The following is a 26,561-nucleotide window of genomic DNA, read 5'->3' on the forward strand; positions in this document are numbered from 1 at the left end:
TGTACCAGCTACTGTTAGTGAGGGCTCAAGGAAAGCGTGTGTGTGTGTGTGTGTGTGTGTGTGTGTGTGTGTGTGTGTGTGTGTGTGTGTGTGTGTGTGTGTGTGTGTGTGTTCATCTGGCTCTGGGGATGTATCCCTTCAACCCTTGTGTTGTCTTAAGGGTCAAAAATTACAGAAAACCCCCTAAATTATATTGTTTTCAACTTGAAATTTGATTGCTTTTCCTAGAGTGGCCCCAACAATTAAAAAAAGTGAAACATCGCCTTAGTTCATATTTCCATGAAAGCTGTACACCACCAGGGTACAAAGATTGTCTTAGGGTCATTTTTGACCCGGGAGTTATAAAATAATTTACACACCACAAAAACTACAAATACACACACACACACGCAATGAGAAATTGAGAATATGTGTGCTACTGATTGAACTCAGACAAAACTAAAACTTTATTGTGCATGTGCAGCGTCTCCCCTCCACGACCCCAAACATGACAGAAAAAGTTCACAGAAAAAATATACAACATTTCAGACAAAATAAACATGTCTTGAAAGCATTATTTACTAATGGGGAATGCAGTCAGAGGCTATAAAGGTGCTGCAGATGACAGTCTCCCCAGTTCTCTCTTTGCTGAAGCCATGAGTGCACGTAAAGTCCATGGAGAAAAAGAGCACCTCCTCCCAGCTGCCCACTGTACTGAGGCTAGGAAACACTGTACCACCGATAAAGCTACGATAATCGATCATTTCAGTAAGCATTTTTCTACGGCTGGCCATGTTTTCCACCTCGGGGGCGCAGAAACTGTTATATACCTATATCCATCCTGCCCTGCCTTTCTAAATTCTTCGAAAGCCAAGTCAACAAACAGATCACCGACCATTTCGAAACCCACTATGCAATCTGGTTTCTGAGCTGGTCATGGGGGAACCATAGCCACGCTCAAGGTCCTAAACGCCATCAATAAACCGCCATCGATAAAAGACAGTACTGTGCAGCCGTCTACATCGACCTGGCCAAAGCTTTCCACTCTGTCAATCATCCTATTCTTATCGGCAGACTCAATAGCCTTTGTTTCTCAAATGACTGCCTTGCCTGGTTCACCAACTACTTCTCTGACAGAGTTCAGTGTGTCAAATGGGAGGGCCTGTTGTCCGGAACTCTGGCAGTCTCTATGGGGGTGCCACAGGGTTCAATTCTCAGGCCGACTCTTTTCTCTGTATACATCAATGTCGCCCTTGCTGCTGGTGATTCTCTGATCCACCTCGACGCAGACGACACCATTCTGTATACTTCTGGCCCTTCTTTGGACACTGTGTTAATTAACAAACCTCCAAACGAGCTTCAATGCCAATCGACACTCTTTCCGTGGCCTCCAACTGCTTTTGAATGATAGTAAAACTAAATGCATGCTCTTCAACCAATTGCTGCCCGCACCTGCCCGCCTGACTAGCATCACTACTCTGGATGGTTCCGACTTGGATGGATCCGAATATGTGGACAACTACAAATACCTAGGTGTCTGGTTAGACTGTAAACTTTCCTTCCAGACTCACATTAAGCATCTCCAATCCAAAATGACATCTAGAATCGGCTTCCTATTTCGCAACAAAGCCTATTTCACTCATTCTGCCAAATATACCCTCCTACCGATCCTTGACTTCGTCAATGTCACTTACAAAATAGCCTCCAAAACTCTACTAAGCAAATTGGATGTAGTCTATCACAGTGCCATCCGTTTTGTCACCAAAGCCCCATATACTATCCACCACTGCAACCTGCATGCTCTCGTTGGCTGACCCTCGCTACATATTTCTCGCCAAACCCACTGGCTCCAGGTCATCTATAAGTCTTTGCTAGGTAAAGCCCCACCTTATCTCACTTAGCTCACTTGTCACCATAGCAACACCCTCCCGTAGCACGTGCTCCAGAAGGAATTTCTCACTTGTCATCCCCAAAGCCAACACTTCCTTTGGTCGCCTTTCCTTCCAGTTCTCTGCTGCCAATGATTGGAATGAATTGCAAACATCACTGAAGCTGGAGACTTATATCTCTCTCACTAACTTTAAGCATCAGCTGTCAGAGCAACTCACCAATCACTACACCTGTACAAAGGCTATCTGTAAATAGCCCACCCAACTACCTCATCCCCATATTGTTACTTTTTTTTGTTCTTTTGCACACCAGTATCTCCACTTGCACATCTATCACTCCAGGGTTAATGGTAAATTGTAATTATTTTGCCTATATGGCCTATTTATTGCCTTACCTCCCTAATCTTACTACATTTGCACACTGTCATGCCCTGACTTTTTATTTCTCTATTTGGTTAGGTCAGGGTGTGATTTGGGTGGGCATTCTAGTTTTTCCATTCCTTTGTTGGCCGGGTATGGTTCCCAATCAGAGGCAGCTGTCTATCGTTGCCTCTGATTGGGGATCATACTTAGGCAGCCTTTTTTTCCACCTTTAGTTTGTGGGATCTTGACTATGTTTGTGTGTAGTTGCTTTCTGCACTGCATGTAGCTTTACGTTCGTTTTTGTATTTTGTTGGTTTTTCAGTGCCATTTAAAATAAAGGAAAAATGTACGCCTACCACGCTGTACCTTGGTCCAATCCACCTTTCAAAGACCGTGACATACTGTACATATACATTTCTACTGTGTTATAGACTGTACGTTTGTTTATCCCATGTGTAACTCTGTGTTGTTGTTTTTGTCACACTGCTTTGCTTTATCTTGGCCAGGTTGCAGTTACCTGGTTAAATAAAGGTGATATAAAATAAAAAAAGACCTGCAAGATATGTGAGAGACAAACTGGTGGCCATAAGAGAGGACTGGGATTAGTGGGTGGTGCATCTGCCATACCTCTACAACCCTGGGCCTGAAGTAACAGTGAATGAGCAACTGGTTCCATTCAGAGATACATTTTTACTTTCATATCTGTAATGTAAGGGATTTTCACTGTTTATTATGTATTGCTGTAATATCATTGATTTATGTGATTGTTTTCTGTGACACTGATACTAATTACTGATAGTAATCTCTTTTGTCAAAGGGTTGCTGTTCTTTCCGGCAGTATTGTCACACCCTGATCTGTTTTACCTTTCGTTGTGTTTGTCTCCACCCCCTCCAAGTGTCGCCCATTCTCCCCATTATCCCCTGGGTACTTATACCTGTGTTCTCTGTTTGTCTGTTTCCAGTTTGTCTTGTTTGTCAAGTAAACAAGCCGTTTGTTTCTCAGCTCCTGCTTTTCCCCATCTCTCTTTTCTCACAGTCCTGGTTTTGACCATTGCCTGTCCTGACTCTGAGCCTGCCTGCCTTCCACTCTGCCTGACTCTGAGCCTGTCTGCCGTCCGGTGCCTTTCCCCCTACTCTGGATAACTGACTCCTGCCTGCCTTGACCTGTCGTTTCCCAGCCGCTGTTGTTGTTATAAACTTTGTTAATTCAACACAGTCTGTACTTGGGTCTTGAAATGAAATGTGATAAGTATATGCCCAGCAAGCCAGCAAAGTATTGCATCAAGACATGGGTGGCCTGTGATGCACAATCCAGCTACGCTTGGAAGATGCGAGTCTACACAGGGAAGCCGACCGGTGGAGGCCCGGAGAAGAACCAGGGGATGCGGGTTGTGCTTGATGTGACATATGGACTGAGGGGTCACAATGTCACGTGTGACAATTTCTGAACTCATCCAGCAGCTCCTGAAGAGGAAGAACAAGCCTGAGCTCCCCCCTGCACTCCTCACAATTAGGGGGAGAGAAGCCTTCTCATCAAAGTTTTCCTTCACTCCCACCACCACTCTAGTTTCTTACCTCCCAAAGAGGAACAAGAATGTGATCCTCCTGAGCACACTGCACAAAATGGCTGAGATCCGTGATCGTGAGGACAGGAAGCCAGCCATCATCCTGGACTACAACCACAACAAAGGAGGCGTGGACAACCTGGACAAGGTGATTGGAACTTACAGCTACAGGAGGATGACTGCCCGCTGGCCCCTGGTCATCTTCAATATGATGTGTCCTCATACAATGCCTTCGTGATATGGAACAAGATCAACCCTACCTGGATGCCTGATAAGCGGAACAAGAGAAGGGTGTTCCTGGAGCAGACTATTGGCCTGATCCACCTGAGGCTGAAGCTGGGGCAGGCAAGAGGAGGATTAAACAAATACTATATGCTGCACATGTGAGAAATACATCTACAAAGTCCATGCACACACTCTTGCATACTGTCCTACATGTGCTAATTAGAGTTGATTGATTTATGTTATGTTTTATGTTTTTGTTTTGTATCTATTATCTTATTTTATTCTTGTTTATCGTTGTTGTTTATACACCTTGTGGGTGGGGGCAATGGTTAAAAAAATGGGAGAAGACTAGTATTCTGTAGTTGAATTCCTCATTGTACAGTATATAAGAATGTCATTATGTTGCCAAAAAAGGTCAAGACTGTTATTGTTTCCCTTCAGTTAAATGCATTCAAAACTACTTTCTGCACATTTCTGCTACTTTCTTAGGCTATAAAGTGCTATCTCTTGCTAAAAAATTGTGTTTACACCTATGCAGTACCTTTAACAATAATAAGAATAAACCTCTGCTTTAGTAAAGAAAACAATTATGACAGGTGTGTTGTAATAAGAATGAGTGGTGTCCACTGATTAAATGCAGTCTTTCTGCACTGTGAAGAGGGAAACCCCAGATATTCACAAAGTTTGTGATGAATGACAGGTTGTTTCTTCCTGAAAAATAGATTTGGGGTTTAAAATTCAATTAAAGCTGCTTTATTTTAGAGGTTTAGCGAAGGTGGGTCATTTTTGACCCTCAGGACAAGGGGCGGATACAGAATGTTAAGACGACACAAGGGTTAAGTCCCATAAAACCGTTGATCCTGATTAGACTCAAACAATAGCGCTGGTTATGAGCAAAGGAAACAGCACTCAGTGCCTGAGCCAAGCTGCTCCCATCAAAGGGAACATGTTCTGCCCTTAAACAACAAGTAGTAACTCTCAAGCTCTCTTCTATGTGAGATGAAAACTGTAATGTAAACGCCATGGGAATGCATAGTCTTTTGTCTGGTACACTTTCTATCTCTCTTTCCCTCTTTATATTTCTGTTTTTCCCTCTTTATATTTCTGTCTCCCCTCTCTCTGTATTTCATTCTCGACCCCTCTCACACTACACTCCACCATCTTTCAATTCCTCCCACCCTGCCTCCCCTCCTTCCCTCCTTCCCTCCATCCCATTCCCACTGGTAGCCTTCATGTCTAAAAGCATTACAAAGCTGATTTTCCAACCTGACAAGAGGAATCCTACTGAGAAACGTACATGAATCCGAGAGCAACAGAGCAACAGAGCAAAACAGAGGCAGCCTCCACCAAAGCTACTGGATCCTGAGGCATTACATGTCTACAATTTATTATAATCATATTCAGAGTAGAGCAGGGATCTAATGCCTGCTAATGTCATTTGTTCATTTATATGGCCGATGTAAATGTAAATTTCTCCCTATCATATTCCAGATAAATCTCAGATCTCGCTCCCCCCCCCCCTCTCTCGCGCCCTCTCTTTTTCAGACTTTCAGTAGCTTGTAGTTTGTCTGGTGGAATCACACTATACACCAAGTATTTAATGTCATACATGGCTGCCATCCTCTACCTCTCACGGCCATCTCAACCCCACATAGGCCTCCACCAAATACCGAAGTTGCAAGTGGCCCATTAGAGTGGACAACAAAGGAGATTCCTTCCTCTTATCTTAAAGAGATATTCCGGTAGGTTTGTATACTTTTTAGCCAGTAGTTTTGAAAGTAGCACTCACAAGCCAAAGGTTATGTGCAGATATGTGCACCACATCATTGCTCTCTCTCTCTTTGACGTGTCCACTGAGCCATTGGCCCCGCCCTGCAACCTCATTGGATAAAGCTGGACAGGCCTCTTGCAAGCTGTCATTCAAATGCAAGGGGCTGAAGCTCATTGGCTTGAATCCTGTCTCAGCCTCCGGTATTTATGCTGCAGTAGTTAATGTGTTGGGGGGCTAGGGTCAGTCTGTTATATCTGGAGTATTTCTCCAGTCTTATCCTGTGTCCTGTGTCAATTTAAGTATCTCTCTCTCTCTCTCTCTCTCTCTCTCTCTCAGGACCTGAGTCCTTAGACCATGCCTCAAGACTTCCTGGCCTGATGACTCCTTGCTGTCCCCAGTCCACATGGCCATGCTGCGGCTCCAGTTTCAACTGTTCTGCCTGCAGCTATGGAACCCTGACCTGTTCACCAGACGTGCTACCTGTCCTAGACCTGCTGTTTTCAACTCTCTAGAGACAGCTGGAGCGGTAGAGAAAGTCTGAATGATCGGCTATGAAAAGCCAACTGACATTTACTCCTGAGGTGCTGACCTGTTACACCTTCGACAACCACTGTGATTATTATTATTTGACCCTGCTGGTCATCTATGAACATTTGAATATCTTGGCCATGTTCTGTTATAATCTCCACCCGGCACAGCCAGAAGAGGACTGGCCACCCCTCATAGCCTGGTTCCTCTCTAGTTTTCTTCCTAGGTTCTGGCCTTTCTAGGGAGTTTTCTTCCTAGCCACCGTGCTTCTACACCTACCTTGCTTGCTGTTTGGGGTTTTAGGCTGGGTTTCTGTACAGCACTTTGTGACATCAGCTGATGTAAGAAGGGTTTTATAAAAAATGTGATTGATTGATTGATATTTTTGAGTTAGAAAAGTCAATAGGTAGGGGGAGATGGATACATTGCATACATAGGCACTCAGACATGAAGGGTTAAGATGGGTATCGAACATATAACCTGTCTGTCTTTCTTTCTGTCTCCATCATCGGGCGGCAGGTAGCCTAGTGGAAGAAATCTAGAGAGGAACCAGGCTATGAGGGGTGGCCAGTCCTCTTCTGGCTGTGCTGGGTGGAGATTCAATATAAACTCGAAAGAGAAAGGGCTTGATAGCTATTTGAAAGCTATAAGATGGAATGGGACTAATAGAAGAGTTACAAACCTCATCAAATCTGGCCTCATCCTCACAGTTTTCCAGCACATGCGTGTAGAGCGACAGACCTGAGGAGTGGAAGGACAGAGGTCAGGGGTTAGACAGGTTCAAAAGTCTCAAATGAAATTACAAAAATAAAAATGCATGTGTGTCAATGAGTCTTCTATACAGTATGCGTTGAATAACACATTGCAAAGCAAATATATACATCCACTGGACATTTCACACCATTGCTGTTTGGTGCCAAAACACTTGCAAATGTTGGCGTTTCGCAAGCGTATTCCTACGGCTAGTTCCACTGTTATTATAAAAAGTTAACACCAAGAAGAATTAGCAAAATTTTATTTATTGTATCGCAGCCCTTACGAAAAATGATTGCAGTCAGAGTGCAGTATGACTGCACTTCGATTGCATTATAACTCAAATCAAATCACATTTTAATTTGTCACATGCACCGAATACAACTTTTACCTCTATACTTGGCTTGATTCGACGAGCCAGAGGAGAGAAAGACAGGCAGACGGATAAACGACTAAATTAGGACTCATAATGACACAGAATGTGACAGGCAAAAAATGTGAGAGGAAAAGAGAGAGAGAGAACTACATCTCTCGACGCATACATTATGTTTTTAAATAAAAGGAGAAGGAATGATTGTGGCTTACATGAAAAGGAGGGCCCCATTCTCATTGACAGGGCTGTAGTGGAGCAGGTTAAGAGCTTCAAGTTTCTTGGTGTCCACATCACCAACAAACTAACATGGTCCAAACACACCAAGACAGTTGTGAAAGACGGCACGACAACGCCTATTCCCCCTCAGGAGACTGAAAAGATTTGGCATGTCTCCTCGGATCCTCAAAAAGTTCTACAGCTGCACCATCGAGAGCATCCTGACTGGTTGCATCACCACTTGGCATGAAAACTGCTCAGCCTCCGACTGCAAGGTGCTAGAGAGGGTAGTGCGTACAGCCCAGTACATCACTTGGGCCAAGCTTCCTGCCATCCAGGACCTCTATACCAGGCGGTGTCAGAGGAAGGCCCTAAAAATTGCCAAAGACTTCAGTCATAGATTGTTCTCTCTGCTACCGCAGGGCAAGCAGTACCGGAGAGCCAAGGCTAGGTCCAAAAGGCTTCTAAACAGCTTCTACCCCAAGCCATAAGACTCCTGAACATCTAACCTTATGGTTACCCGGACTATTTGCACACCACCCCCCCATTTGAGATTCTTCAAAGTAGCTACCCTTTGCCCTGAACCAGCATCATGAAGTCGTCACCTGGAATGCATTTCAATTACTAGGTGTGCCTTGTTAAAAGTTAATTTGTGGAATCTTTTCCTTCTTAATGTGTTTGTGTTGTGTTGTGCCAAGGCAGGGAACTCCTTCAAGACTGTTGGAAAAACATTCCTCATGAAGCTGGTTGAGAGAATGCCAAGAGTGTGCAAAGCTGTTATCAAGGCAAAGGGTGGCTAATTTGAAGAATCTGAAACATAAAATATATACTTTTTGGTTACTACAAGATTACATGTGTTCTTTCATAGTTGTGATGTCTTCTCTATTATTCTACAATGTAGAAAATATAAAAAAGAAAGAAAACCCTGGAATTAGTAGGTCTGTCCAAACATTTGACTGGTACTGTACACATTACCTTAATTACCTCAACTAACCTGTACCCCTGCACATTGACTCGGTACCAGTACCCCCTGTATATAGCCTCATTATTGTTATTTTTTTTAAATTTTTTTAACTTGAGTTAAGATAGTAAATATTTTTCTTAACACTTATTTTTCTTACAACTGCATTGCTGGTCAAGGGCTTGCAAGTAAGCAGTTATTCTGCAATTACTACGTCCAAAATACCAGTCGACTGCAGTTACTGCACTTTTTACTGCAATCGTTTTCGTAAGGGAGACCGTACTCACCACCACAAATTGTTTGTGGACTGAAGAGCAGTAATTAGAATGTTCTATGTTGAGTGGTGTTTTCCTAAAACTGTATCTTTATTTGTTAAATGTTTGTGATATGACATTCTGAGGTGTTGAAATGTATTATGTATTGGCCATTGATATGATTTTATTGATTGTGAAGGAAATCATTTGTGTCAATTAATGAAATACCTTTTTCAGGTGCATTTTGGATTATACCAGTGTCAGGGGTTGGTCTTTTTTCCTTTTCAAGTTGCTCATTTTTAGGAGAGCTTTGGCTGGAGTGACATTTTGTCAGGTGTGTTACTAGCACTTTGTCAAAGATTTAGGCGCTCTGCCTTAGAAGCTTTTCGCTTCTGTGAATTGGCTGTTACATTTATGTAATTTGTTTGTTATTTTTGCCAGTCACGTGTTCATGAATATCAATATCCATGATTCCAGCTCACCTTCTGCACCTGTAAGTGAATACCACCATTTTGCACGTGAATTCCATCTGACTCCTCATGCTCATGCTGACAAGACCGTAGAGTCCACTATCTTACAAGATCCTAAATGTGTCAGACTAAGTGGAAAGGGCAAGACAGAGTAATGGGGCTATAATAACCTAATGACAAACATAAAACCACACTTTATACAGGAGCCAAAGGAGAGAAAGACAGGCAGACAGATAAACGACTAACTTAGGACTCACGAAACAGAGGGGGGGAAAGAGAGAGAGAGAACTACATCCCTCTATGCAGACATTGTGTTTTTAAAGAAAAGGAGAAGCACGAGCACAGCAATACCACCATTATAATTCAATTACCACTGTGTGAATTTGTAGCTAAACATCTTTTACATTTTCCATCAGGTTGTTTAAGAAATTATGCACCAATATACGCTGAGTATACAAAACATTAATTAAGGACACCTGCTCGTTCCATGACATAGATATACTGTCCAGGTGAATCCAGGTGAAAGCTATGATCCCTTATTGATGTAACTTATTAAATCCACTTCAATCAAAGTAGATGAAGGGGAGCAGACAGGCTAAAGAAGGATTTTTAAGCCTTGAGACAATTGAGACATGGATTGTGTATGTGTGCCAATCAGAAGGTGAATGGGCAAGACAAAGGTTTTCAGTGCCTTTGAATGGGGTATGGTAGTAGGTGTCAGGCGATTTGTGTCACGAACTTCAACGCTGCAGGGTTTTTCACACTCAACAGGTTCCCGTGTGTATCAAGAATGGTCCACCACCCATAGGACAGACAGCCAACTTGACAAAACGGTGGGAAGCATTGGAGTCAACATGGGCCAGCATCCCTGTGGAACGCCTACGATACCTTATGGAGTCCATTCCCCGACGAATTGAGGCTGGACTCGAGGCAAAAGGGCAACTCAATATTAGGAAGGTGTTCCTAAAGTTGGTGTCAGTGTACACACAGTATGAAAACAAACACAGTAAATACAGTGCCTATTGGGTCTATTCTTGTGAATGAGACAACGAATACAGCGGTGAGTATTTCTGGGTAAGTCACTTCTACACCTGAATTGTGCAACATTTGCCCATTATTCTTTTCATAATTCTCCAAGCTCTGTCAAATTGATTGTTGATCATTGCTAGACAATCTTTTTCTGGTCTTGCCATTGATTTTCAAGTAGATTTAAGTCAAAACTGTAACTCCGCCACTCAGGAACGTTCACTGTCTTCTTGGTGAGCAACGCCAGTGTAGATTTGGCCTTGTGTTTTAGGTTACTGTCCTGCTGAACGTTGAAATTATCTCCCAGTGTCTGGTGGAACGCAGGCTGAACCAGGTTTTCCTTTAGGATTTTGCCTGTGCTTAGCTCCATTCAGTTTATTTATTTTTTATCCAGGAAAACTCCCAAATTCTTGCCGATGACAAGCATACCCATAACATAATGCAGCCATCACCGTGCTTGAAAATATGAAGCGTGGTACTCAGTGATGTGTTGTGTTGGATTTGCCCCAAACATAACACTTTGTAATCAAGACATACATTTAATTTCTTTGCAACATATTGAGGAGTTTTTCTTTAGTGCTTTGATGCAAACAGGAAGCATGTTTTGGAATATTTTTAATATGTACAGGCTTCCTTCTTTTCACTCTGTCAATTAGGTTAGTATTGTGGAGTAACTACAATGTTGTTTATCCATCCTCAGTTACTTTGAAGAATCTCAAATGGGAGGGTGCAAATAGTCCGGGTAGCCATAACATTAGATGTTCGGGAGTCTTATGGCTTGGGGGTAGAAGCTGTTTAGAAGCCTTTTGGACCTAGGCTTGTCTCACCGGTACTGCTTGCCCTGCGGTAGCAGAGAGAACAATGACTATGACTGGAGTCTTTGGCAATTTTTAGGGTCTTCCTCTGACACTGCCTGGTATAGAGGTCCTGGATGGCAGGAAGCTCCATTGATGTACTGGGCCGTACGCATTACCCTCTGTAGCACCTTGCAGTCGGAGGCTGAGCAGTTTCCATACCAAGTGGTTCTCCAGTCACAGCCATTAAACTCTGTAACTGTTTTAAAGTCACCATTTGCTTCATCTCTGTATCTCACACATACAATTATCATACAATTATCTGTAAGTTCCCTCAATATAGCAGTGAATTTCAAACACAGATTCAACCACAAAGACCAGGGAGGTTTTCCAATGCCTCGGAAAGAAGGGCACCTATTGGTAGATTTAAAAAAAACACATTTTAAAAAGAAAACACCTTTGAGCTGGTGAAGTTATTAACTACTCTTTGGTTGGTGTATCAATATACCCAGTCACTACAAAGATACAGACGTCCTTCCTAATGTAACAGTATAACTTTAGTCCGTCCCCTCGCCCCTACCCGGGCTCGAACCAGGGACCACACATCAACAACAGTCACCCACAAAGCATCGTTACCCATCGTTCCACGAAAGCCGCGGCCCTTGCAGAGCAAGGGAAACCACTACATCAAGGTCTCAAGGCGAGTGACGTCACCAATTGAAACACTATTAGAGCGCACCACCGCTAACGAGCTAGCCATTTCACATTGGTTACAGAGAGGAAGGAAACCGCTCAGGGAGTCCAATTGTGATTTTAAAACAGTTACAGAGTTTAATGGCTGTGATAGGAGAAAACTGATGATGGATGAACAACATTGTAGTTCCTCGACAACAGTACTAAACTAATTGACAGTGTAAAGAAGAAAGCCTGTACAAAATAATATTCCCAAACATGCATCCGGTCTCTGTAAATCTTATCAAATTGTAATAAAGACAAAACAAATACATGTTTTAAATAGGCTATGTCTAAATACAGTTACAGGCACCATCATTACTCCCTGTGGGCGTATAATACATACAAGCCTACTTAGACTAAATACAGTTACAGGCACCATCATTACTCCCTGTGGGCGTATAATACAGACAAGCCTACTTAGACTAAATACAGTTACAGGCACCATCATTACTCCCTGTGGGCGTATAATACAGACATGCCTACTTAGACTAAATACAGTTACAGGCACCATCATTACTCCCTGTGGGCGTATAATACAGACAAGCCTACTTAGACTAAATACAGTTACAGGCACCATCATTACTCCCTGTGGGCGTATAATACAGACAAGCCTACTTAGACTAAATACAGTTACAGGCACCATCATTACTCCCTGTGGGTGTATAATACAGACAAGCCTACTTAGACTAAATACAGTTACAGGCACCATCATTACTCCCTGTGGGCGTATAATACAGACAAGCCTACTTAGACTAAATACAGTTACAGGCACCATCATTACTCCCTGTGGGCGTATAATACAGACAAGCCTACTTAGACTAAATACAGTTACAGGCACCATCATTACTCCCTGTGGGCGTATAATACAGACAAGCCTACTTAGACTAAATACAGTTACAGGCACCATCATTACTCCCTGTGGGCGTATAATACATACAAGCCTACTTAGACTAAATACAGTTACAGGCACCATCATTACTCCCTGTGGGCGTAGAATACATACAAGCCTACTTAGACTAAATACAGTTACAGGCACCATCATTACTCCCTGTGTGCGTATAATACAGACAAGCCTACTTAGACTAAATACAGTTACAGGCACCATCATTACTCCCTGTGGGTGTATAATACAGACAAGCCTACTTAGACTAAATACAGTTACAGGCACCATCATTACTCCCTGTGGGCGTATAATACAGACAAGCCTACTTAGACTAAATACAGTTACAGGCACCATCATTACTCCCTGTGGGCGTATAATACAGACAAGCCTACTTAGACTAAATACAGTTACAGGCACCATCATTACTCCCTGTGGGCGTATAATACAGACAAGCCTACTTAGACTAAATACAGTTACAGGCACCATCATTACTCCCTGTGGGCGTATAATACAGACAAGCCTACTTAGACTAAATACAGTTACAGGCACCATCATTACTCCCTGTGGGCGTATAATACAGACAAGCCTACTTAGACTAAATACAGTTACAGGCACCATCATTACTCCCTGTGGGCGTATAATACAGACAAGCCTACTTAGACTAAATACAGTTACAGGCACCATCATTACTCCCTGTGGGCGTATAATACAGACAAGCCTACTTAGACTAAATACAGTTACAGGCACCATCATTACTCCCTGTGGGCGTATAATACAGACAAGCCTACTTAGACTAAATACAGTTACAGGCACCATCATTACTCCCTGTGGGCGTATAATACAGACAAGCCTACTTAGACTAAATACAGTTACAGGCACCATCATTACTCCCTGTGGGCGTATAATACAGACAAGCCTACTTAGACTAAATACAGTTACAGGCACCATCATTACTCCCTGTGGGCGTATAATACAGACAAGCCTACTTAGACTAAATACAGTTACAGGCACCATCATTACTCCCTGTGGGCGTATAATACAGACAAGCCTACTTAGACTAAATACAGTTACAGGCACCATCATTACTCCCTGTGGGCGTATAATACAGACAAGCCTACTTAGACTAAATACAGTTACAGGCACCATCATTACTCCCTGTGGGCGTATAATACAGACAAGCCTACTTAGACTAAATACAGTTACAGGCACCATCATTACTCCCTGTGGGTGTATAATACAGACAAGCCTACTTAGACTAAATACAGTTACAGGCACCATCATTACTCCCTGTGGGTGTATAATACAGACAAGCCTACTTAGACTAAATACAGTTACAGGCACCATCATTACTCCCTGTGGGCGTATAATACAGACAAGCCTACTTAGACTAAATACAGTTACAGGCACCATCATTACTCCCTGTGGGCGTATAATACAGACAAGCCTACTTAGACTAAATACAGTTACAGGCACCATCATTACTCCCTGTGGGCGTATAATACAGACAAGCCTACTTAGACTAAATACAGTTACAGGCACCATCATTACTCCCTGTGGGTGTATAATACAGACAAGCCTACTTAGACTAAATACAGTTACAGGCACCATCATTACTCCCTGTGGGCGTATAATACAGACAAGCCTACTTAGACTAAATACAGTTACAGGCACCATCATTACTCCCTGTGGGCGTATAATACAGACAAGCCTACTTAGACTAAATACAGTTACAGGCACCATCATTACTCCCTGTGGGCGTATAATACAGACAAGCCTACTTAGACTAAATACAGTTACAGGCACCATCATTACTCCCTGTGGGTATAATACAGTATAATACAGACAAGCCTACTTAGACTAAATACAGTTACAGGCACCATCATTACTCTCTGTGGGTGTATAATACAGACAAGCCTACTTAGACTAAATACAGTTACAGGCACCATCATTACTCCCTGTGGGCGTATAATACAGACAAGCCTACTTAGACTAAATACAGTTACAGGCACCATCATTACTCCCTGTGGGCGTATAATACAGACAAGCCTACTTAGACTAAATACAGTTACAGGCACCATCATTACTCCCTGTGGGCGTATAATACAGACAAGCCTACTTAGACTAAATACAGTTACAGGCACCATCATTACTCCCTGTGGGTGTATAATACAGACAAGCCTACTTAGACTAAATACAGTTACAGGCACCATCATTACTCCCTGTGGGTGTATAATACAGACAAGCCTACTTAGACTAAATACAGTTACAGGCACCATCATTACTCCCTGTGGGCGTATAATACAGACAAGCCTACTTAGACTAAATACAGTTACAGGCACCATCATTACTCCCTGTACAGGGCGTATAATACAGACAAGCCTACTTAGACTAAATACAGTTACAGGCACCATCATTACTCCCTGTGGGTGTATAATACAGACAAGCCTACTTAGACTAAATACAGTTACAGGCACCATCATTACTCCCTGTGGGTGTATAATACAGACAAGCCTACTTAGACTAAATACAGTTACAGGCACCATCATTACTCCCTGTGGGCGTATAATACAGACAAGCCTACTTAGACTAAATACAGTTACAGGCACCATCATTACTCCCTGTGGGCGTATAATACAGACAAGCCTACTTAGACTAAATACAGTTACAGGCACCATCATTACTCCCTGTGGGCGTATAATACAGACAAGCCTACTTAGACTAAATACAGTTACAGGCACCATCATTACTCCCTGTTGGCGTATAATACAGACAAGCCTACTTAGACTAAATACAGTTACAGGCACCATCATTACTCCCTGTGGGCGTATAATACAGACAAGCCTACTTAGACTAAATACAGTTACAGGCACCATCATTACTCCCTGTGGGCGTATAATACAGACAAGCCTACTTAGACTAAATACAGTTACAGGCACCATCATTACTCCCTGTGGGCGTATAATACAGACAAGCCTACTTAGACTAAATACAGTTACAGGCACCATCATTACGCCCTGTTGGCGTATAATACAGACAAGCCTACTTAGACTAAATACAGTTACAGGCACCATCATTACTCCCTGTGGGCGTATAATACAGACAAGCCTACTTAGACTAAATACAGTTACAGGCACCATCATTACTCCCTGTGGGCGTATAATACAGACAAGCCTACTTAGACTAAATACAGTTACAGGCACCATCATTACTCCCTGTTGGCGTATAATACAGACAAGCCTACTTAGACTAAATACAGTTACAGGCACCATCATTACTCCCTGTGGGCGTATAATACAGACAAGCCTACTTAGACTAAATACAGTTACAGGCACCATCATTACTCCCTGTGGGCGTATAATACAGACAAGCCTACTTAGACTAAATACAGTTACAGGCACCATCATTACTCCCTGTGGGCGTATAATACAGACAAGCCTACTTAGACTAAATACAGTTACAGGCACCATCATTACTCCCTGTGGGCGTATAATACAGACAAGCCTACTTAGACTAAATACAGTTACAGGCACCATCATTACTCCCTGTGGGCGTATAATACAGACAAGCCTACTTAGACTAAATACAGTTACAGGCACCATCATTACTCCCTGTGGGCGTATAATACAGACAAGCCTACTTAGACTAAATACAGTTACAGGCACCATCATTACTCCCTGTGGGCGTATAATACAGACAAGCCTACTTAGACTAAATACAGTTACAGGCACCATCATTACTCCCTGTGGGCGTATAATACAGACAAGCCTACTTAGACTAAATACAGTTACAGGCACCATCATTACTCCCTGTGGGCGTATAATACAGACAAGCCTACTTAGACTAAATACAGTTACAGGCACCATCATTACTCCCTGTGGGCGTATAATACAGACAAGCCTACTTAGACTAAAGTTACAGGCACCACAGTTACAGGCACCATCAGTTACAGGCACCATCATTACTCCCTGTAGACTAAATACAGTTACAGGCGTATAATACAGACAAGCCTACTTAGACTAAATACAGTTACAGGCACCATCATTACTCCCTGTGGGCGTATAATACAGACAAGCCTACTTAGACTAAATACAGTTACAGGCACCATCATTACTCCCTGTGGGCGTATAATACAGACAAGCCTACTTAGACTAAATACAGTTACACCACAAGCCCTACTTAGACTAAATACAGTTACAGGCACCATCATTACTCCCTGTGGGCGTATAATACAGACAAGCCTACTTAGACTAAATACAGTTACAGGCACCATCATTACTCCCTGTGGGCGTATAATACAGACAAGCCTACTTAGACTAAATACAGTTACAGGCACCATCATTACTCCCTGTGGGCGTATAATACAGACAAGCCTACTTAGACTAAATACAGTTACAGGCACCATCATTAATCCTTGTGGGCGTATAATACAGACAAGCCTACTTAGACTAAATACAGTTACAGGCACCATCATTACTCCCTGTGGGCGTATAATACAGACAAGCCTACTTAGACTAAATACAGTTACAGGCACCATCATTACTCCCTGTGGGCGTATAATACAGACAAGCCTACTTAGACTAAATACAGTTACAGGCACCATCATTACTCCCTGTGGGCGTATAATACAGACAAGCCTACTTAGACTAAATACAGTTACAGGCACCATCATTACTCCCTGTGGGCGTATAATACAGACAAGCCTACTTAGACTAAATACAGTTACAGGCACCATCATTACTCCCTGTTGGCGTATAATACAGACAAGCCTACTTAGACTCTAGATGGTTTTACGTAAAGTTGAAGTCGGAGGTTTACATACACCTTAGCCAAATACATGTAAACTCAGTTTTTCACAATTCCTGACATTTAATCCTAGTAAAAGTTCCCTGTCTTACGTCAGTTAGGATCACCACTTTATTTTAAGAATGTAAAATGTCAAAATAATAGTAGAGAGAATGATTTATTTCAGCTTTTATTTCTTTCATCACATCCCCAGTGGGTCAGAAGTTTACATACAGTCAATTAGTATTTGGTAGCATTGCCTTTAAATTGTTAAACTTGGGTCAAACGTTTCGGGTAGCCTTCCACAAGCTTCCCACAATAAGTTGGGTGAATTTTGGCCCATTCCTCCTGACAGAGCTGGTATAACTGAGTCAGGTTTGTAGGATCTCTTTTTCAGTTCTGCCAACACATTTTCTATATGATTGAGGTCAGGGCTTTGTGATGGACACTCCAATTCCTTGACTTTGTTGTCCTTAATTAATTTGCCACAACTTTGGAAGTATACTTGGGGTCATTGTCCATTTGGAAGACCCATTTACGACCAAACTTTAACTTCCTGACTGACGTCTTGAGATGTTGCTTCAATATATCCATATAATTTCCCTTCCTCAAGATGCCATCAATTTTGTGAAGTGCACAAGCACCCCCGCAACATGATGCTGCCACCCCCGTGCTTAACAGTTGGGATGGTGCTCTTCGGCTTGCAAGCCTCCCCCTTTTTCCTCCAAACATAACGATGGTCATTATGGCCAAACAGTTCTATTTTTGTTTCCTCAGTCCAGAGGACGTTTCTCCAAAAAGTACAATCTTTGTCCCCATGTGCAGTTGCAAACCGTAGTCTGGCTTTTTTTATTGCGGTTTTGGAGCAGTGGCCTTTAAGGTTATGTCGATATAAGACTTGTTTTACTGTGGATATAGATACTTTTGTACCTGTTTCCTCCAGCATCTTCACATGGTCCTTTGCTGTTGTTCAGGGATTGATTTGCACTTTTCGCACCAAAGTACATTCATCTCTAGGAGACAGAACGCATCTCCTTCCTGTGGTATGACGGCTGCGTGGTCCCATGGTGTTTATACTTGCGTACTATTGTTTGTAGAGATGAACGTGGTACCTTCAGGCGTTTGAAAATTGCTCCCAAGGATGAACCAGACTTGTGGAAGTCTACACGTTTCTTTCGTAGGTCTTGGCTGATTTCTTTTGATTTTCCCATGATGTCAAGCAAAGAGGCACTGAGTTTGAAGGTAGGCCTTGAAATACATCCACAGGTACACTTCCAATTGACTCAAATGATGTCAATTGGCATAACAGAAGCTTCTAAAGCCATGACATCATTTTGGGGAATTTTTAAAGCTGTTTAAAGGCACAGTCAACTTAGTGTATGTAAACCTTCTGACCCACTGGAAATGTGATACAGTGAATTGTAAGTGAAATAATCTGTCTGGAAACAATTTTGGAAAAATGACTTGTGTCATGCAAGAAAGTAGATGTCCTCACCGACTTGCCAAAACTATAGTTGTGGATAGGGTTGAAAAGCTAGCTTTAATGACTCCAACCTAAGCGTATATAAACTTCCAACTTCAACTGTACATCCAAACTTTTCACAGAAGCTGGATAAAGATCCAATATAAAGAGAAAGGGGGAATGTCTACTCACCGTTATACTGCTGGGAAATGTAATGTTTTTTAACCTTCATGGTACCATCTTACTGATCATATTTGCACTTCTCCAGAAATAACTGACGAAATTGCATTGAATTCAAGCTATGTTCGTTTTCAAGGGTAAACCCATGGACGGTGAATCTCTCTAATAAGTTTGTTTTTTGTCAAATTAAATGAAAAGGCGGGAAACCAATATTTGAAAAAATATATAGAATTATACGAGACTCACCGGAACAATAGGCACATCTCACCATCCATGAGCACTGTGCATCATGGCTGGATAGCCTGCGCTTCCAATGTCACAATCCATGCCATTATCAACTGTGTAACTGTTAAGGCCTGCTTTTTGTGGTTCTTAAAACTTCCCATTACCACTGCATGAAATTCTCACTTTTACGCTTGTTTTTAAGGCCACACCTTAAATATTGCCACCGTTCCCACCCACCTCAGCCCAAGCGAGCTGAGGATAGACAGGTAAATTGCCAAACCTGGCGTTAGGGCTGGAAAATGCCAGTGCACCAGATTTACATGACGAAATTGCACACTAATGTGCGTTTGATACTTGCATCACTTTAGCACGAGCTGAAAATAGAGGCCATAATGTTATGTAAGTACGCTTAACACCAAACAATTTAAATGTAACAAGGCATCGGGAGTGAGAGATAAAAAAAAAAACTGGTGATGTGGGAGCATGGCAGAGATATAACTGACAAAGGCAAAGCGGAGCAGCAAGTCAATAGAAACAGAAAGAGAGACAGACAGACAGACGTAAGGAGATTGAGAGGGAGAAAATGAGAAAACACCAACAGCGAGGTACGTCAATCAATATACTACGTTGAATAGTAGACACGGGGACTGTCTGTGCACTTTCAATTACCTGGGGATTTATAGAGTGAGAGCGTTATTTTTACTGATATTTTCTGTAGAGTGAAAGTAAAAGGTTATACCAGCAGAGCAGAGGGAAAAAATATATTTGCAGTGTTCTGTAATTTAAAAAAAGTTTTACAGGAAAGAGAGCGTTCAGCAACCTGTGTCATTTCTACAATTTAGCAGAGGAACAGAAAGAAACAAATTGAGTGACAGAGAGGGAGGGAGAAAACGAGAGAGACAGTCCATTTCATAACTATTTCAGAGAGAGAGAGAGAGAGAGAGAGAGAATTATCCTAAGCAGGCAGAATGATAACAACTTCTTTGAGAATCAAGTAATCTGTAATTGAATCTCAACCAGAGTGAATCTGACTCAGTTCCGTGATGGTGGAAATAATCATTTAATTTCTCATTTATTTTATATACAGCGTAACACATTGGCTGTGCTAACTTCGCCTCAGGCCCGGGAAGAGAAGACAAGCATTACCATCAAGCCCTATTACAGTGCAGTAGAAGTTAGAGTATCTGGCTTTAGAATAGGGAAGTGCTGGACTTCAGAATAGGGAAGTGCTGGGCTAATGAAGATAACAAAGCCCCAAACAATCTATTTTAACCAGCGGGCAATTCAACACCCTTCCAAAATTATGTTGGTGAAATATTCATGCTGTCATTCAACACATGTTGACAATAGATTTGGGAAAATTCTTGGCTTTTGTGGACAGACTGTCCTCTACCAATCACTGAAATGTACAGTACCAGTCAAAAGTTTAGGCAGACCTACTAATTCCAGGGTTTTTCTTTTTTTAAACTATATTAGTGAAGACATCAAAACTATGAAATAACACACATGGGATCATATAGTAAGCGAAAAAAGTGTTAAACAAATCAAAATAAATGTCATATTTGAGATTATTCAAAGAAGCCACCATTTGTCTTGATGACAGCTTTGCACATTCTCGGCATTCTCTCAACCAGATTCACCTGGAATGATCTTCCAACAGTCTTGAAGAAGTTCCCACATATGCTGAGCACTTGTTAGCTGCTTTTCCTTCCCTCTGCAGTCCAGCTCATCCCAAACCATCTCAATTGGGTTGAGGTCGGGTGATTGTGGAGGCCAGGTCACCTGATGCAGCACTCCATCACTCTCCTTCTTGGTCAAATAGCCCTTACACAGCCTGGAGATGTGTTGGGTCATTGTACTGTTGAAAAACAAATGATAGTCCCAGTAAGCGCAAACCAGATTGGATGGCAGATTGCTGCAGAATGCTGTGGTAGCCATGCTGGTTAAGCGTGCCTTGAGTTCTAAATAAGTCACAGACAGTGTCACCAGCAAAGCACCCCCACACCATCACACCTCCTCCATGCTTCACAGTGGGGACCACACATGCAGAGATCATCCATTCACCTAGTCTGCGTCTCACAAAGACACAGCGGTTGGAACCAAAAATCTCAAATTTGGACTAATCAGACCAAAGGACATATTTCCACCGGTCTAATGTCCATTGCTCATGTTTCTTGGCCCAAACAAGTTGCTTCTTATTATTGGTGTCCTTTAGTAGTGGTTTCTTTGCATAAATTTGACCATGAAGGCCTGATTCATGCAGTCTCTTCTGAACAGTTGATGTTGAGATATGTCTGTTACTTGAACTCTATGAAGCATTTATTTGGACTGCAATTTCTGAGGCTGGTATCTCTAATGAACTTATCCTCTGTAGCAGAGGTCACTCTGGGTCTTCCTTTCCTGTAGCGGAAATGAGAGCCAATTTCATCATAGCGCCTGATGGTTTTTGCGAACGCGCTTGATGACAATTTCAAAGTTCTTGAAATTTTCCGCATTGACTGACCTTCATGTCTTAAAGAAATGATGGACTGTTGTTTCTCTTTGCTTATTTGAGCTCTTCTTGCCATAATATGGACTTGGTCTTTTACCAAATAGGGCTATCTTCTGTATACCACCCATACCTTGTCTGTCACATTCTGACCTTTATTTCCTTTGTTTTGTCATTATTTAGTATGGTCAGGGCGTGGGTTGGGGTGGGCAGTCTATGTTTGGTTTTCTATGATTTGGGGATTTCTATGTTTCGGCCTAGTATGGTTCTCAATCAGAGGCAGGTGTCATTAGTTGTCTCTGATTGAGAATCATACTTAGGTAGCCTGGGTTTCACTGTTTGTTTGTGGGTCTTTGTTTCCATGTCTGTGTTTTTCACCACACGGTACTGTTTTGGGTTTCGTTCGTTCCACATTTATTGTTTTTGTATTCAGTTGTGTTCATGTTAAGTATTGGACACTTACCACATATTGGTCCTCCGATCCTTCTCGCCTCTCCTCTTCGGAAGAAGAGGAGGAAATCCCTTACAGAAACACCCACCAACCAAGGACCAAGCGGCGTGGTAACAGACAGCTACGACAGCAGCAACAACAGCGGCCAGCATCACAGGACTCCTGGAGATTATGAACAGAGAAGGACCCTGGGCACAGGCTGGGGAATATCGCCGCCCCAAAGCAGAGCTGGACGCAGCGAAAGCTGAGCGGCGGCGATATGAGGAGGCAGCACGGCAGCGTGACAGGTACGAGAGGCAGCCCCCCAAAGACATTTGGGAGGGGCACACGAGGTGTGGGGCTGAGCCAGGTAGCAGACCTGAGCTCACTCCTCATGCTTATTATAAGCAGCGCGTTACTGGTCAGGCACCGTGTTATGCGGTTAAGCGCTCGGTGTCGCCAGTACGTGCCCATAGCCCGGTGCGCTATAGGGCAGCCCCCCGAGAGTGTCATGCGAATGTGGGCATCCAGACAGGGCGTATGGTGCCTGCTCAGCATGTCTGGTCGCCGGTACGCCGTTTTGGTCCAGGGTATCCTGCGACGGCTCTGCGTGCTGTGTCTCCGGGGCGCTGGGAGGGTGCAGTGCGTCCTATGCCTGCGCTCCTCTCGTGCCGGGAAAATGTGGGAGTGGAGCCTAAGAGAGAGGTGCGCGTAGTAGGCACTAGATCTCCCGTGCTTACCCACAGCCCGGTTCAACCTGTGCCTGCACTCTGGAGGGTCCGGGCTAGAGTAGTTATCCAGCCTGGGGGAGTGGTGCCAAAGTTGCGCACCAGAGCTCCAGTGCTCCCCCACAGCCCGGTCCTTCAGGTGCCTCCTGCTAACACCAAGACTCCTGGAGGTCTCCCCAGCCTGGTAGGTCCTGTGGCAGCCCCACGCACCAGGCTGTCTCTCTGTCTCATCCCTACAGGTGTTCCTGTCTGTCCAGAGCTGCTAGAGTCTCCCGTCTGTCATGAGCCGCCAGAGTCTCCCGTCTGTCATGAGCCGCCAGAGTCTCCCGTCTGTCATGAGCCACCAGACCCGCCAGTCAGCATGGAGCCGCCAGAGCCGCCAGTCAGCATGGAGCCGCCAGTCAGCATGGAGCCGCCAGAGCCGCCAGTCAGCCAGGATCTTCCAGAGCCGCCAGTCAGCCAGTATCTTCCAGAGCCGCCAGTCAGCCAGGATCTGCCAGAGCCGCCATTCAGCCAGGATCTGCCAGAACCGCCAGTCAGCCAGGATCTGCCAGAGTCGTCAGCCAGTCAGGAGCTGCCGTTCAGTCCTGAGCTGCCCCTCAGTCCCGAGCTGCCCCTCGGTCCAGTGGTGCCATTTAGCAGGGTCGCAGTGTTTAGGAGGCCACGGAGGCGGACAATAAGGCGGAGAAAGACTGTGGTGAAGTGGGGTCCCCATCCTGCGCCAGAGCCGCCACCGCGGACAGACGCCCACCCAGACCATCCCCTATAGATTAAGGGTTTGCGGCCGGAGGTACTGTCACGTTCTGACCTTTATTTCCTTTGTTTTGTCATTATTTAGTATGGTCAGGGCATGAGTTGGGGTTGGCAGTCTATGTTTGGTTTTCTATGATTTGGGGATTTCTATGTTTCGGAATAGTATGGTTCTCAATCAGAGGCAGGTGTCATTAGTTGCCTCTGATTGAGAATCATACTTGGGTAGCCTGGGTTTCACTGTTTGTTTGTGGGTGTTTGTTTCCGTGTCTGTGTTTTTCACCACACGGTACTGTTTTGGGTTTCATTCGTTCCACGTTTATTGTTTTTGTATTCAGTTGTATTCATGTTAAGTATTTCATATTAAAAGAACCATGGACACTTACCACGCCGCATATTGATCCTCTGATCCTTTTCGCCTCTCCTCTTCGGAAGAAGAGGAGGAAATCCCTTACATTGTCACAACACAACTGATTGTCTCAAACGCATTAAGAAGTAAAGAAATTCCACAAATTAACTTTAACAAGGCACACATGTTAAATGAAATTCCTTCCAGGTGACTACCTCATGAATCTGGTTGTGAAAATGCCAAGAGTGTGAGAAGCTGTCATCAAGGGAAAGGGTGGCTACTTTGAAGAATCTGAAATATATGTCTTTATTTGTTTAACACTTTTTTTGGTTACTACATGATTCCGTATGTGTTATTTCATAGTTTTGATGTCTTCACTATTATTCTACAATGTAGAAAATAGTAAAAATAAAGAAAAACCTTGGAATGAGTAGGTGTGTCCAAACTTTTGACTGGTACTGTATGCATTGTACAGCACAGCATGTGTATGTTCAGGTTTTTGTACTGTATATCTGGATTTAAAACAGATATTATCTTAAGCTTCATCTACTTAATAGACACATTGGTCAATCTATATGTCCCCCCCCCCCCCCCACGGGATAGATGTCTAACTCTGTGGTTACTGGTAACAAAGCTTACATAACCTTCCCCAGTGTCTGTCCCTGTAAGGGATATAGGTTGGCCTGCCCAGTGGGGCAGGGGCTTCCTGAGAGAACCCTTCCTCTCTAGACAGGAAACAGTCTGATTTTAAAGTACCCATGAGGCCTTGCTGACAGCATGTACTCCAAGCAAGGAGCTATCAACATCTCAAACACCAGACAGAGAGGGGTGGATAGGGAAGGAAAGAGAGAGGGAGATGGAGAAGGACAAGGAGGGGGAGGGGGACAGAGAGTGAGAGAGAGACTTGGTTTTCTTTCACTGTTAAATCAGACACATGGCCATTCTGCCACCCTAGGCGAGACAAACAAATTGCAGCTGAAAATAAAATACATATTTTTCCAGATGTTGAAATTAGGTTCAATTTAGGATCTGAATGAAAGGTGAAAATACGTATTTTCCAGATGCTGAAATCAGGTTAATTTTCCATTCTGAATGAAAGATGAAAATTGGTATTTTACAGATATTGAAAACAGGGGTGTTGAAAATATATATTTTCAAGACATTGAAATCATGTTCATTTTGGTTCTGAATGAAAGTTGCAAATATGTCATTTATAGACGTCTATGTTTGGGCCAAATAAAGGCTAATCCAGACAGGACAACATCTGAACCAAACATTGACGTCTATGATTAGTTCAGATTTGGTCCAGACTGGACCAAAAAACAATGTCCATGGACGTGGAAATCAAGGCTGGTCTGGACTGCACCAAAAAAATAATTCCAGTCTGGACAGGACCAAAACAATACGTCCAAAATGTGTTAGCGTCACGTCCGTGCTTACTGAGGTATAGCCTACAAAAGGGATGGGCAATTCCAGTCCTTGGGGCTGGAGTGGTGTCACACTTTCCCCCCATCCCTAGTCAACACAACTGATGAAACGAATTACATTCTAAACAGAAGATCGTGATTAGATGATTATTGGTGTCAGATGTGTTAGCTGGGACTGGGGCAAAAGTGTGACACCAATCAGGCCACGGAGGACTGGAGTTGCCCATTCGTGGCCTACAGTGTCACCTTAAATGTAATTTTAGTAATGCCCATCTATGGTAGGCATTCCGTTTGTAAAAAAATTTTTTTTTTTAAAGACGTCCATAAGACGTCTGCCTTATTCGGGGCTTAGTGAGGTCGTTGCCATGGGCTTTATCAGTGCTGATTCCTGTCTCTAATCAATGTGGCTATTTATGCTTTTAATATCAGCTACCCAACTTTATAAAGAGGAGTTATCCTGAGCCCATTTGCAATGTGTTTGCACAGTGGGAAATGCAGAAGAAGCATTTTCTTTTGCGCTATAATCAGCTCACAAAACATGTACAGATACAAACGTGAAACGACTGATCATGACAATTTAGCCCACGGGAAGAAACTCCTGGACAGCAGTCGTGTGTAGCCTGATTGTCCATACCATGTTGTCCATTTTACTTTGACCTGTCCTGTTTTTTTGTTAAACATGTCAGCTAATCTTTTATTTGATTGGGCGCCATTTAGTTCAGGCTATTTGATCGGAGAAACCGGCATGATGTAAAATGTTTGTCTCGTTACATCATCTCCAGCCTGTAGGCTACAGAAAATACCACATAATCTTTCTACCATATTTTATATCTGCTACATGATTTGTGTTGGATACTTTTTGGTCGGAATGTTGGTGGAGCGCCACAGTAATGCGTCTCTCCAACAACACCATGGTGAGTCACGTTGGGAATGGTAAATATTTAGTCTCCCCCTG

At 43.1% G+C, this 26,561-nt stretch overlaps 1 protein-coding gene across 1 annotated transcript in view; it reads right to left on the reverse strand.

The window, feature by feature from the left end:
• Positions 1–26,561, reverse strand: part of LOC135505729 (otoferlin-like) — a 141,205-nt gene that overhangs the window by 112,832 nt on the left and 1,812 nt on the right. The window contains exon 2 of the mRNA XM_064924804.1: positions 7,003–7,061. Within this exon, the coding sequence (XP_064780876.1) occupies positions 7,003–7,061 (59 nt within the window). The remainder of the gene's footprint in view (positions 1–7,002; positions 7,062–26,561) is intronic.

Source organism: Oncorhynchus masou, chromosome 19, assembly GCF_036934945.1.
Source record: "Oncorhynchus masou masou isolate Uvic2021 chromosome 19, UVic_Omas_1.1, whole genome shotgun sequence".
Classification (NCBI taxonomy): domain Eukaryota; kingdom Metazoa; phylum Chordata; class Actinopteri; order Salmoniformes; family Salmonidae; genus Oncorhynchus; species Oncorhynchus masou.